The 14309-nt window shown below is 34.4% G+C and overlaps 1 protein-coding gene across 4 annotated transcripts; it reads right to left on the reverse strand.

Moving 5' to 3' along the window:
• Nucleotides 1-393: 393 nt before the first annotated feature.
• LOC128171376 (uncharacterized) lies at nucleotides 394-13844 on the reverse strand. 4 transcript variants are annotated; one of them, XM_052837156.1, is made up of 8 exons: nucleotides 13759-13812; nucleotides 13588-13669; nucleotides 12316-12470; nucleotides 10552-10606; nucleotides 5177-6872; nucleotides 4650-4727; nucleotides 4373-4455; nucleotides 394-2428 (listed from the first exon to the last, which is right to left on the reverse strand). In XM_052837156.1, exons 5-7 carry the CDS (start codon nucleotides 6867-6869, stop codon nucleotides 4397-4399), a joined length of 1830 nt encoding a protein of 609 aa, XP_052693116.1. In that variant the 5' UTR covers nucleotides 6870-6872; nucleotides 10552-10606; nucleotides 12316-12470; nucleotides 13588-13669; nucleotides 13759-13812; the 3' UTR covers nucleotides 394-2428; nucleotides 4373-4396. The 4 variants fall into 4 exon arrangements, with proteins under 4 accessions (XP_052693116.1, XP_052693115.1, XP_052693117.1 ...); XM_052837155.1 differs by having other exon boundaries at nucleotides 13514-13669; XM_052837157.1 differs by lacking the exon at nucleotides 13588-13669 and having other exon boundaries at nucleotides 13759-13844.
• Nucleotides 13845-14309: the final 465 nt, after the last annotated feature.

Raw genomic sequence — 14309 nt, forward strand, 5'->3', positions numbered from 1 at the left:
TACATCTATCTCACCCTCCTCCCCATTTTGAAAAGACTTCGGAGGGGGCCCTACATCAAGGTTGCTGGTACATTAACCTCTCTTCCCAGCATAAGTGTATTCAGTGTACATACCCTGTGTGACGGTTTATGGCTGACAGGTATACCCCTGATCATGAGTGGACCCAGAAGTCTCGTGAACTTTCATTCGAGCACCTCTGGATTTATTACATACTTAACAACGATAAAGATAACATTCCGAATGCATTCGCTGGGGTGATAGAGACTGGTTTGACAGTTAGATTTGGTTCGCACCAAGACATAATTGCCTTGTTCTTGTATATAAAGTATAATATCATATCCTTCTTTTGGTACCAAATGTAACAGCACTGTCTTACTTAGAAAAAAAACCAACTATAAAGAAATGTCCCTTTTATTGAGTTTTATCTACAGCTTGATAATACTCCCCAAAAAATCATTTGTATATGAATTATGTAATTAATGGTATGCATAAACATTAAACAAACACTGTAAATGTCTCAAAATATGAATATTAGCACTTGAACATAAGCACAATATTCCTTTAAAACTATTTAAATATATATGAAATATTAAACAGAAACACAAGTTGTTTATCTATCTATTCAACAAAGCCAAGTTTTTTATATGAGAGAAATGTGCTAAATCCACCATTCTGCTTAAGGTGGTATGGGACATCTGTCGATATTAATGTAGATTAAGGTACATTATAATTGAAATACTTTCACCAGTGTAGAATTTTCAAATTTTACAATATTTAACCCCCCCAAAAACACATAAAAATATTTGGAGAGGTAAAAATTGTAAAACCCCGAGCGGGATTCGAACTCATGACTTACAGATCTAACCCACTGCGCTATGCTGTTAGTTGACAATATTGGGAAAGAAACAACTTATATAATTATAATTCATTTTATTGTTTATTTTGATAAACAATACGTCACAACATGGAAGTGTCCCATACCACCTTAAAGTCGGTCAAAATATTCCTCAAAAACTATTTACATAAACATGAATTTTCTATCTACCTGATCATTATAACTCAGTTTTTATGTCGGAGAAATGTGCTAAATCCACCAATAATATACATATACCTAGGTATATTTTTACAAAATGCATCATAAACCCCATACAAACAGTTGTATCAGAGTGTTAACAGCATGTTCTACATAACATTTGCCTTATCCCACTATATAATAATGTAACTTGTCATAACATTGCAGGTATTAAAGGGTTTAGGATATCTAAGACATGGTTCAGCCGTACAATATATAATACACATTAAAGTCAGCTATTTACACGTTGCCATTGTTTTTGTTCAAACTTTATAAAAACAACCTTTGGGTATGGTCCACTTTGAATCCCCCTTCTCCCAAATCCCCAATTACACTTATCATGGCATTTTGTAATAAAACATTGACTGATATTCAATAAACTCTCCTACAAAAAAAAATGTCAGGGATCAACAACATAAAATACAGATAATTCTAGAAAACATTACTAGAAGGGGGATAACTGCTTTTTCATTTCAAATAAAAGAATACAAATTTGAGTTATTCCCCTTTAAATGTGTTTAATCAATTTCTTGTCTGCAAATCAAAACTGAAAAAATGAATCAGCACACATTAGCCACCATTCTAAGCGACAATATTTCAGGAGCATATCATATAAAACATACACATACTGTAAACTTAGCAAATCAATAACAATTACTGTAGAGTTCACGTTGGAGAATGCAGAGTCCATTGATGACGCGATTTAACTCTAGAGTTTACGTACACGGAACGCAGAGTCCATTGATGATGCAATATATCTCTAGAGTTTACGTACACAGAACGCAGAGTCCATTGATGATGCAATATAACTCTAGAGTTTACGTACACAGATCGCAGAGTCAATTGATGACGCGGTATATCTCAAGAGTTTACGTACACAGAACACAGAGTCCATTGATGACTCGGTATATCTCTAGAGTTTACGTACACAGAACACAGAGTCCATTGATGACGCGATATATCTCTAGAGTTCATGTTCACAGAAAGCAGAGTCCATTGATGACGCGATATATCTCTAGAGTTCATGTTCACAGAAAGCAGAGTCCATTGATGACGCGATATATCTCTAGAGTTCATGTTCACAGAAAGCAGAGTCCATTGATGACGCGATATATCTCTAGAGATCATGTACACAGAACGAGTTCATTGATGACGCTTTCTTTATGTAAAGTTCCCGTACACAGAAACGGACGCATTATTTATGTACACAGAAACGGAGTCCATTGATGACGCCTTATTTTTACAACAAACTATTTTTATACAATTTGTGTCGATATCAGTGACAATCAGAATTATGGATTATCTGAGCAGGTTCTGTACTGTCTCCACCTCAAGGAGTTTGAAAAAGCAGCTTGTCTGTAAGAAACAAAATCCATCATTTAATAATTGTATTAATGAATAACACCAAATACTAATGAAAGAAAAAGTGAGCAAAGTCAAATAACTAATGCTCCCCCATTACTTGACATTGCTACACATCAAGAATAGCAGAGTATGCATTAAATACACAAATCAATAATGGGCATTACTTGAACAAAATAATCAGATCTTTTTGTTCCTGGAAATATTCTCATCTATTCATGTGTCTTTGTTATATTCAAATCTACACATTGAAATTCCATGCAGCTGTTTAAAGGAGTTATGCTTATAAACAAGAGGCCAAGGGGCCACATTGCTCAACGAGCAACAACTGTCTTAACTCTGATCAAATTAACTTTACAGTTTTCAAATCAAAATCAAGACAATTACTAAATAAATAGATCTTGCTTAAAATATTTTATTTCATTACAGTATCAAATCAAAATATCTTTACAATTACTAAGTAAGTAGATCTTGCTCAATTTTTTTTATAAATCTGCCAATTTTTATCCACATATTTTTATGGTAAATATCAAGCCCCTTTTGTTGTACAAGTAAAAAGATTTTTTCTCTTCCTATATAACACCCCCCCCCCCCCCCCCCCACCTCTCTTATGGCCATTTTCTCTGGAATTATTATGGTTTGATCAAACTTTAATCTGCACAACACATGCTTTCACACAAGTTACTGCTTTTTGGGCTGAAAATTTTCCCAGAATATTTTTAAAGATTGTTTTTATATATTCCTATGTAAAAATTCATTCCCCATTGTAGCCCACCCTACCCCAAGAGACCATGATTTGATCAAATGTAAATCTATACTGTCTGGGGATACTTCCACACAAGTTTAAGTTTTTCTGGCCGAATAGCTTTTGAGAAGATTATTAAAGATTTTCTCTACATATTCCTATGTAAAACTTGATCCCCCCATTGTGGCCCCGACCCTACCCTCAGGGACCATGATTTGAATAAATTTGAATTTATACTGTCTGAGGATGCCTCCATACAAGTTACGGCTTTTCAGGCCAAATGGTTTTTGAGAAGAATATTTTTAAAGATAAACTCTATATACTCCTTTGTAAAACTTCGACCCCCCCCATTGTGGCCCCACCTTACCCCCGGGGACCATGATTTGAACAAACTTGAATCTAACCTATCTGAGGATGCTTCCATACAAGTTTCAGCTTTTCTGGCAAAATTGTTTTTGCGAAGATTTAAAAAAAAATATCTCCAAATTTTCATTAAATCCTAATTTTTTCCCTTTAATTAGGGTGTGTCCCTTTATTTTAACAAACTTGAATCCCCTTTACCCAATGACGATTTGTGCCAATTTTGGTTGAAATTGGCCAAGTGGTTCAGGAGAAGAAATCGAAAATGTAAAAAGTTTACAGACAGACGGACGGACAGAAAGTGATCAGAAAAGCTCACTTGAGCTTTCAGCTTAGGTGAGCTAAAAACCAGGACTGACTGATGGACGGGTCAAATTATACCCTTCATGAGGGGTAGGTTGAAATCATTATTTCCGTAGAATTCCCTTACATGGAGTATAATAATGCCACAATTAGCAATGCAAAGATAGATTTTCAAATTGATAAATATTATTTACACTTATTTCTTTAGTTATTATAGACGTCGTTTGGATATTTGTTATAATTATATACTATATAATATATAATATACTGTTTAATATTATAGACTTAATGTGGATATCTCTTATAATATTCCACATTTAGCAAAGTAAAAACTTGTATAACATGATGTTTCTCACTCAGCAACAGACAGCCATGTTTGGATGATCACAAAGTGTGAAATAAACAGGAGTCAGTATTACAGTCCATGTGAATTATACACAGCTCAATGTCAGCTGCAGATGTTGAACAAAGTGACAAACAACATGTGTGGTTTTGAGAGCAGACTAGATTTGTACAGAAACATTTACAACCTGTCAATATCCCAGCTATCTCCATTATACGGCTGGTGTTGAGCTGGACATGGGGTCCCCATCAGGACGGGGTGTGTGTTCATCTACAACAAGTCATTAATTAGCTGTTAATTAATCATCTCTATACATTATATGTAATGATAGAGCTACATCTACAATTAAAACTTTGAACTGCTTACCCTAACACTTGCTTTATTATTTATCTAATTATTTAAATTAAGTCAATTAACATGTCACAAAACAACTGATTACAAATACATGCGTCAGTGAGTTTTACTTTCGTTTAGTTGATGAGTTGTGTTGTGATGAGGTGTCCTGTATCGGGTGTCTCCATCAGGACGCGGTCTGTGTTCATCTACAACAAGTCATTAATTAGCTGTTAATTAATACATACAGTATATGTAATGATAGAGCTACATCTACAAATTAAAACTTTAAACTGATTACATTGACACATGCAATAATATTTATCTAATTAATTAAACCAATTCAAATTACTTGTAACTAATTACAATACATGTGTCACAAAAAGTAATTACGATGACCTTTTATTCTAATTAACCAAATACATGAAATACAATGTCATGTGAATGTACATCTAATTAATAAAAAAAATGTAACTAATGTATATTTAAGATAAACAATGAATCCCAGCTAACCCTGTAACAATGAGTTGTTTATATTGACAAACAATCACACAGATAAACATGTCTTACATGTATCTTATTGACTGATAATTAACACGGACTGTGTGTCTTAGTTATCTATATCTAATTAATGTGAATGATAATGACTCAGACTTACCTGTCAGAGCGTCCTGTCTGGTGATATACCTGTAGACACACACCTTGTTGTTGTTCCATGATCCGACCCAGAGACGGTGAGTGTTGACATCATAACTCAGGCCCCGTGGTTCACCCATCTCTTGTGATTCTGTCAGTAGATGTGACAGGAACTGACCGTCCTTATTTATCATCTGTACTGTTTTGGTTTTATCATCACACACCAGGATGTGTGACAGCGCGTCAGTACAGATTCCTAATGGCTCTAGTCGTGATCCTGATGGATGTCCTGTGTAGGAGAAACGATGTCTTCCTCCACGCTCTGTCACCACTACAGCATCAGACAAACCAACACAGTCAGACACCACGACATCCCCATTGTTGTTCTCTGTTATATAGATAGGTATACTATACAGTCCCCGTCCTGTGTTGTGGTACTGTATGGTTTGTGTGAGTTGTCCACTCTGGTTGTACCGGGTTACCTTGCCTGTCTTTGTATCATAGTTATACATCCCGACCAGTAGATCCCGAGTGGACGGGGACCAGTACACACACCCTGGTCCCCATGTAGAGTCTGTTCTCTCTATAAATGTGGTGGTTGTTTTCATATCCTTTGACAGTTTGTTGATGTTATAATTCCTATCTATATAAATCAGTTCACTCTCACTGTTCACTGTGTGTATTCCAAAACCACTACATGAATCCTCCACACGATGTAGAGGGACACCTGTTGTGTCTGTCAACATGAGATTGTTTAGATCACTGACCCAGACCCGGTCTGATGTCACACAGGAAATGTGATAACAACGATCAACACCTGTCACTGTGAGAGATTGATGGAGCTCAGCACCAGACGTCAGTTTCAGCAGACACTGGTTTCCTACGCGTCGGTTTCCTCTCTCTGTGATTTGGATTGCACTCAGTGACTCCATCACATCCTCCTTGTTGAGTGACTCAGTCATGGAGAGCTGGCTGGTGTGGAGTGTAAGATGTATCTGGGGGAGGGCTGTCTTTGTGAAGGAGAGGAATTGTAGCGCACTGAATGTGAATGCTGGCTGTACATATCTGTGTTCATATCTCCTTAGTCTGACAATATGTCTGATCATTTTTATCTTTTGTTTTTTACATCTGTGTTTGAAATCAAAGTAACATAACACATTGTTCAATAGATCATATACCACATAGTCAATGAGTTCCTTCAGGTTCTGGGCCTTTGTTAACATCTCTGATTGAAGGAGGGAGAATTCTGTGTAACATGTTTTGAAATCAGTTTTGATTCGTGGCAGGAGAACAGGTCTGTAAAAGAGAGCCTCACTTCTGATGGTGTGAATGGTTCCTCTGTGTTGTTGTCGCTTTGTTTTATAGGCTGTTGTAACATCTATCTGAGTGTGTTTTCTATGTGTTTGGCAATTATTACAGGCAGGAACTTGACAAGGTTCACAGTACTTTGTATAAACATGGCGAGGATGTCTCACACAGACCTCTTGTGTTGGGATGTAGTTGATTTTATCACGGTGTGACACAACATTATGGTCTATTGTTTGGAGATCTTTTACATGGTTCTCTTTACACTGGGGACACAGATCACATGGACACGATACACAATAGTACGCTGTGTCCCCCGGACACTTAGAACACTGATTTACTCCGTATGGGGAGCTTGCTGTGATGTATTGGGAGCTTGCTGTGTCCATGATGTGGGCGGTCTGGGTCATAACCTGTTGAATGAAAATAAAGTGTTTTAAAATTATGTCAACCACATTCTTTCAAAACTATTTAATGATTTGATGGATTTATATCATATCAAATTTTGTATGTAAGGAATATTTTAATTTAAAACAGACTCTTTTCTAAAATTATATATTTTCCATTCATAGATAAATAATGATCTATTACTATCTGATGATTAAAACACTTGACTTGTAGATAAATTTTTTGGTTAAAACTCTAAAACATTGGTGAAAACTTTCTCCCACTCTCCTTTTTTATTTATCTTCTCATTCAGATATTCATGCTCTCTCTCTCTCTCTCTCTGTTTACTTTTTAAAACATGTACATCTACAATACACTTTAACTTTATCTCTTGTTCTTTTTTTCTCAATCAGTCTTTGATAAACATGCATCCTCTCTCTCTCTCTCTCTCTCTCTCTCTCTCTCTGCTAAACATATACTTTTGTTTCTTGTTCCTACCTCTCTCTCTCTCTTTATCTACCTATTAATGACTTGTACTCTTGCTCTTACTTTTTCTCTTTCATATCTTCTTAAATAGCAACATGTACTCCCTCTCTCTTTTTCTCATACTTATTCTGTTAAATATTAACTTTTTTTTGCTCTATCTCTTACTCTTTTTTAAACCATATCTCTCTCTCTCTCTCATTCACTTTTCTTATCAACATGTACTCTGGCTCGTTTTGTCTCACTATCTCTGACTTTCCCCATCAAACATAACATGTACTCTCACTCTTTCCTCCCTCCATCTTTCTTTCTCTCATCTAAGACACATTTTCAGACTTTCTCTGCTAAAGAAATACAAGTAATCTTTCATCACGTGGTTCCTATATGTATGCCAGCTTTTTATGTCTATTTCTCTTTCACACACACACACACACACACACACACACACACACACACACACACACACACACACACATATATATATATATATATATAGATAAAAATTAAATAAGAAAACATTCAATATAGCTTAAGCGCTTTCATTTTAAAATCTTCAGAAGCTATATAATACCATTATATAGCTTCTGAAGATTTTAAAATGAAAGCGCTTAAGCTATATTGAACGTTTTTCGTGTTTTCTTATTTAATTTTTATCTATAACTCGCCGATCACTGTGGATTTTATTGTGTTTCAATATATATATATATATATATATATATATATATATATATATATATATATATATAGTTGTATTCTCTCTCTCTCTCTCTCTCTCTAACATTATGTATAACATTTACTTTTTTGCTGCTAAAAATGCTCTCTCTCTCTCTCTCTCTCTCTCTCTCTCTCTCTCTCTCTCTCTCTGTGCTAAACCTGAACTCTTGCTGCTCTCTCGGTCTTTTACTTCTTGCTTCACTAGTACTTTTGCTTTCTTTCACTTTTTTTTTAGCAACATGTTATCTCTGTATGCGCTTGCTCTCTCTTTGTCTCTCTCAAACTTTCTCTTTTAAATATTTACTTTTTCTCTGCTACATATGTACCAACTGTCTTTTTCTCTTTCATACCATCATTCTCCCATGTTCTCTCTCTCCTGCTAAAAATGTACTCTTGTTTTTTGTTTCTCTCTCTTTAGCTTGCTCGCTCATATTCCCTTTCCCTTGCAACATGTACATGAAGTCTTGCTCTCTTTGTCTCACTAACATGTACTCTCTCCTCTCTCTCTCTCTCTCTCTCTCTCTCTCTCTCTCTCTCTCTCTCTCTCTCTCACTCTCTCTCTCTCTCTCTCTCAGACTTTCTCTGCTAAACATGTACTCTTGCTGCTCTTTCTGTCTAATACTTATCTGCCTAACAAGTACTCTTGCTTTTTCTTTCTCACTTCCATTTCTTATTTAATAGCAACATTTACCTACTCTCTCAAACTTTCTCTGTTAACCATTGAGGCCAAATAAAAAATATCTGTGGTTCCGGTCACACAACCATCCCTATTTTATACCCCTGACCCTAAACTTTTTTTTTGCCAATTTTCAAATTTTTCCGGAATTGCAAGATATAGATCATTTTTTAAATTTAAAATGAGAAATATTGAGATTGACTTTACTTTTGTTTAATTGAATTGAATTAAAATAAAAGAAACACAAAAAAACAAACCATAGCATTCTGAATGAAAATGAAACCAAATCAAGTGAACTCCAAAGCCTTAATTAATATCGAACACTTTATACTTTTTTCTTTTGAAACAAAAATTATATTTCAATAATATTTGTTTTAAAAATATTTGTTTCATAGTTAAAAGCTAGATGCTCCCAACCAATCTTGATTTAGTTTATTTATCTCACTAAATACAAATGCCACCTGTAATGTAGTGCTAGGAAGTACTAAGAAAAAGAAAATCATTTTATATATTTCTATGCTATTCTATAAAAAAAATCCTCATCTACCTACTTGAATTTTTTTCAGATGTTACTAGTACCACACATATTTTTTTTATTTGGCCTAACTTTTTCTTTTCTACAAACCATTTACTCTAGTTCCCTCTATTTAAATACTCTCTCTCTCTCTCTCTCTCTCTCTCTCTCTCATCATCCTAAACATATACTATTGCTCTGTTTCTCTTTTCCCCTCTCTCTCTCTCTTTCTCTCTCTCCTTAATTCACTTTTCATGTACTCTTGCTCTCATTGTCTCGCTATCTTTGATTCTCTCATTTAAATATGTACTATTGCTCTCTCTCTCCCCCTCTCCCTCTCTCTCTCTCTCTCTCTCTCTCTCTGATTTCTGTACTTACTTTTACTATCTAATTTTTTTCACTCTCTCTCTATCACTCATAATTTCTCTGCTAAACATGTAAGTTTTTTTTTAAATTTTCTTTCCTTCTCTTTTCACTTTGTATCTACATTTCTGAAAACTTTCTCTGCTAAACATGTACTCTCTCTCTTTTTTTCTTGCAGACTTTCTCTGCCAAACATGTATACTCTCTCTCTCTCTCTCACAGACTTTCTCTGCTAAACATGTACTCTTGTTTTCTTTGTTCCTTTCTCTAACATCATCATAACTTAGTTTTAGGTCTGTTTTTAGAAAACAGGGCTTGCCCAGGATTTGCTTTCTATCGATCCTATAGTTAGTAACTTTTTTTAATGTGACACATATCTTTAGTAAGTTCTTATCTACAATGAATTTATAAAATATATGTAAAATGCAGTTTCGTCTTCACCCCATTTAGAAAACAGACTATAACAAAACATAATTCACACCTATTATCACATATACTTAAAATGGGAACTTTTCAAATTATTTATGAGGTCATTTATATTAACTACTGGCTTATGACATTTGATTGGCTATCTCCCTTATCCTGGCTGATTGTTTGACTGTCCCCGGGGCAGATAATTGGACAATATCCCAGCCCTGACATTACCACAAGGATATGTTTCTCCTCGTCTAACACATCAATCATCAAATGGGAATGTGGGCAATAGTTATATTGTCAGTTCCTGGGTAAGAAATTGATGTTGACCTCGGCCTATGCTCTCGGGCAACAGTTCTTATCCCAGGACTAACACAATGACTACTGCCCTCATACGCATTTAAGAGATGTATACTAAAATGTCTACAAATGACACACGACGACAAACGTGAGATAGCAATGGGTCTCCTGAGTGACTCAGGTGACCTAAAAATACACAGTATAGCTACATGAACATGGTGATATTACATGAATACTATACCACATAAACTCTATCTTTGCTCCATCAGTCCACTCTTTATTGATACACAAGGAACCTGTAAAGAGACCTCAAACTATTATACTGTAAAGAGACCTCTATCTATTATACTGTAACGAGACCTCTAAATATTATACTGTAAAGAGACCTCTAACTATTATACTGTAAAGAGGCTCTAACTATTATACTGTAAAAGAGACCTCTAAATATTATACTGTAAAGAGGCTCTAACTATTATACTGTAAAGAGACCTCTAACAATAACTAGAACTGTCCTAATGGGACTAATACCCCCGCTAGGCTAATTTCAAATGGGACAAATAATTGAATTGAATAATAAAGGTTTGGAACACATGCAAAAATTTTTTTCTAGAATTGTAAAAAAAAAAAAAAAAAAATTAGTTAACAAAGAAAAATTAAAATCAAAATTGTCAGAATTTCACTGTAAATACATATCTATAACAGTAATACATTTACAAATGTATGTATTTGATGATATATTTTTTTAATTTAATTAATGTAAAGAAAAACCAACAAAATGACAATAACCCCTCCCTTTGCAGTGAATAGAAATACCGGTAGCCAAGCAATGCTCTTCTGTTGATAAAACTTTCAATATCTTTCTAATAAGAGTCTTGACAGATGCAATTAGTTGTTTCAAATTTTCCTCACTTTCTCCTATGGCACAATGGAACTCCATATCAGAAAATTGATCCCATAGGACTATGATTTTCTTTGATGAACTTGTTAAATTTAATAAACTCCCAAAACATTACCATAATTACCATACTATGTAAAAATATGTAAAAAAAGAAAATTTAATATTACAAACAATTTTAAAATTGCCAAAACACTACAATCATATCAGTAATTTTGAATTTCATTTAAATCAATGCCCAATAGGGTCACTTCATCAATTTACTTGACAAATAAATTTAAACAACCTCTAAAAATAGTTTAACTTCTTTATTAATAATTATATTATTCATTTCCTTATAATGATAGACCTTTTGGTTTACATGAAACAGTTTTAAAATAGCCCCAAAACCATCACCCACTTTACAGATTATCAATTTCCCCTAAACACATGCTCCATCTGAACCATGGCTCAGATAATGTCTCCCTTGGGACAAATGAATTCAGCCACACTTGTCTTTGATGTTCTTATTAGCTCCTAAGAATTTATCATTGACAAACAAAAACTTTGCATTGTCAGTTGATAGAGAACTTATAAAAAATATTTTTTTTTCATTAATTAAGACATAAAGACAAAAAACTCCATCTGGATGTATTTATATAAATATATTTTTGAGTGTTTTCTATTAATTAATTAATAAAATCTGTAAGGATTACCTCCCTTACTTTTCAACATTAGTGTACAATATATAGAATAAGGAAAATGAAAACTGTCATAAAATCATTAAATCTTGTCTGATCTTAAAAAAAATTGCAGGTGCACATCTTCAGATGGTGTTCAACATATGTACAAATTTTCAAACTGTTCCATGCAGTAATAAAAAATTCTATAGGGGGGGACAAAGTTGCGTCTACAGACAGACGGACAGACGGACGGACAGACAGACGGACAGGGTGAAACCAATATACCCCCCCTAAACTTCGTTTGCGGGGGTATAATAATGTTATTTTCTTAATACATGCTCAAGTGGCAAGCCTATGGTCTATTTTTAATTACTTGACCACATTTCATTTTTTGACATTAGATTGATGAAGAGCAAAATCAAACGCTTTCTTGAAGACGAGCTCATACAGTGAATACGATTCCCAGTCGTCTCTAATTCCCGGTCGTCTCTAATTCCCAGTCATTCCCAGTCGTCTTTAATTCCCGGTCGTCTCTCATTCCTGGTCATCTCTAATTCCCGGTTGCCTCTAATTCCCGGTCACTGCTATAAGTTTCAGGTCACACTGTAATGAAGCAGAGAAAACTTTATAAATACATTGATCACAAACAATGGGCCTTCCTTTATTTGATCCGCAAAAAATATTTGAAGTTAAACATTTACAGAAATTAGGAATCAATTCCTTTCGAGATGGAGATTTTCACTCATTTTCAACATGCTACTTTTATTATCTAGCGGTTGATGTAAAAATTGTGGTCGAGTACTAATAGCTGAAAAATATTGCACAAGCATTCACTTATATGTCAAAATTTTTCATAATGATAAGTGCTCAATTAAATTAACACTAATCTTACTTATTATTCAAACTGAAGGAGCTTCCCAACTTGATGGCCAGTTTACTTAAAAACATATTTTTGTGGTTTAACGATAACAGGTAAGACGGAGATGAAAAAATTAAATTGAATAAAATGTTACATGTCGCTCTGACGTCATTATTATTTCATTTCAGTATGTGCAACCTCTGCGAAAAAAAGGAACGGAAATTGCAAATTATTGGAATTTTTCTAAGTCCAATGGGCATAAATCTGTCAAAAATTGTTCGATCGAACAATCTAAAATCGAACTTGTCTTATATATTTTTATGATAAAACTGTATACCAAATTTCATATATATAAGAAAATGAACAGAAGCCATCAGTGGACCGACCAACCAACAGACAGCAGAAATTGCCAATGCAATATGCCCTCCCTTCTTTAAAGAGGGGCATAAATATTGCAAATTATCAAACAGACGGACATGACCCAGAACTAGCAACCTCACTGTATTACAGAATCTGTATCCTTACATAGCACATTACTCAGAATATTTTAAATTACTCAAGAGTAGCTTTCTAAAAGTTGCTACATTCTTGACTACGCTGTTTTAAAAATTAAAGAAGAGAAAAATTAGGTCATGTAAATTGAAATGCGGTCATAAGGAAACTGCTGGAAGAGTTATCGTTCTTTAATCAGTTATTAAACCGAAAGTTTATGGATCTAATTATTAAATATTTTGTTGTGTAAAGCAAATTTAGATAAACATAAAGAGTAATATCTGTAGATCCTCACGCCATTTTGGTATTTTCAAATGTTATTTGGGTAATTCCTGTCGTTTCGAAATTTCGGGATAGGGCTACCCGTACCAGCTTTGTTGTAGAGAAAACTGTGTTCTACCGGAAAATCCACAAAAAGTGGCTCCTTGGGCGAAACATCACAAGATTTTCACTGAAACATATGTGTAATGTAAGTCTCACTGAAACAGAGGTATGATGATAAGTATTTAAGTACAAACAATAAGCAAAGAAAAAACTTACAATAGCAATCATGAAGACGATACAACTTTATCACGTGACTTCACAAGAGCGCGGGTATGGCTAATGACACAAAACATAAGAACCCCAACCCCACCCCCCCCCCCCCAAAAAAAAAAAACCAACTGCTCGTACACTGTTTGATTAATTATTCCGTATTAATTATTCCTTGTAACATTTAAAAATCAAATCAGCTTAATTGATTAAAGTCTCAGACGCAGATCATTTTTTTTTTAGTTCTATATATACTTCCCCCTTATACAAATGCAATTTTTGAGTTGGGGTAACTATTATGGACGAAGTTAGCAACCTTCTTGTATTATATACACAGAGGGTCTGATTTTAAAAAAAAAATGTTTGTTTTAGGTTATTTTGGGCAATGAATGAATAAATTAGATTAGAAATATGTTATAAAAGGATAATTTAATTTTAAAAAAGAGTAAAGCCCCGGGGGTCTTTATAATTGGGGGGGGGGTGGAAGGGGGAGGGTCGGATCCTGTCCTCAAGCACCTATATAAGTACTGGTACAGTACAGTCGCAGGCAGGCACGTAGC

This window comes from Crassostrea angulata, chromosome 2, assembly GCF_025612915.1.
Source record: "Crassostrea angulata isolate pt1a10 chromosome 2, ASM2561291v2, whole genome shotgun sequence".
Classification (NCBI taxonomy): domain Eukaryota; kingdom Metazoa; phylum Mollusca; class Bivalvia; order Ostreida; family Ostreidae; genus Magallana; species Magallana angulata.

Coding starts and splice junctions, on each gene's coding strand:
- LOC128171376 (XM_052837157.1), bottom strand. CDS start 6,869: ATGACCCAGACCGCCCACATCATGGACACAGCAAGCTCCCAATACATC. Junction 4,728..5,176: donor CAGACAGGACGCTCTGACAG/GTAAGTCTGAGT, acceptor GACTTGTTGTAG/ATGAACACAGACCGCGTCCT. Junction 4,456..4,649: donor AACTCATCAACTAAACGAAA/GTAAAACTCACT, acceptor GACTTGTTGTAG/ATGAACACACACCCCGTCCT.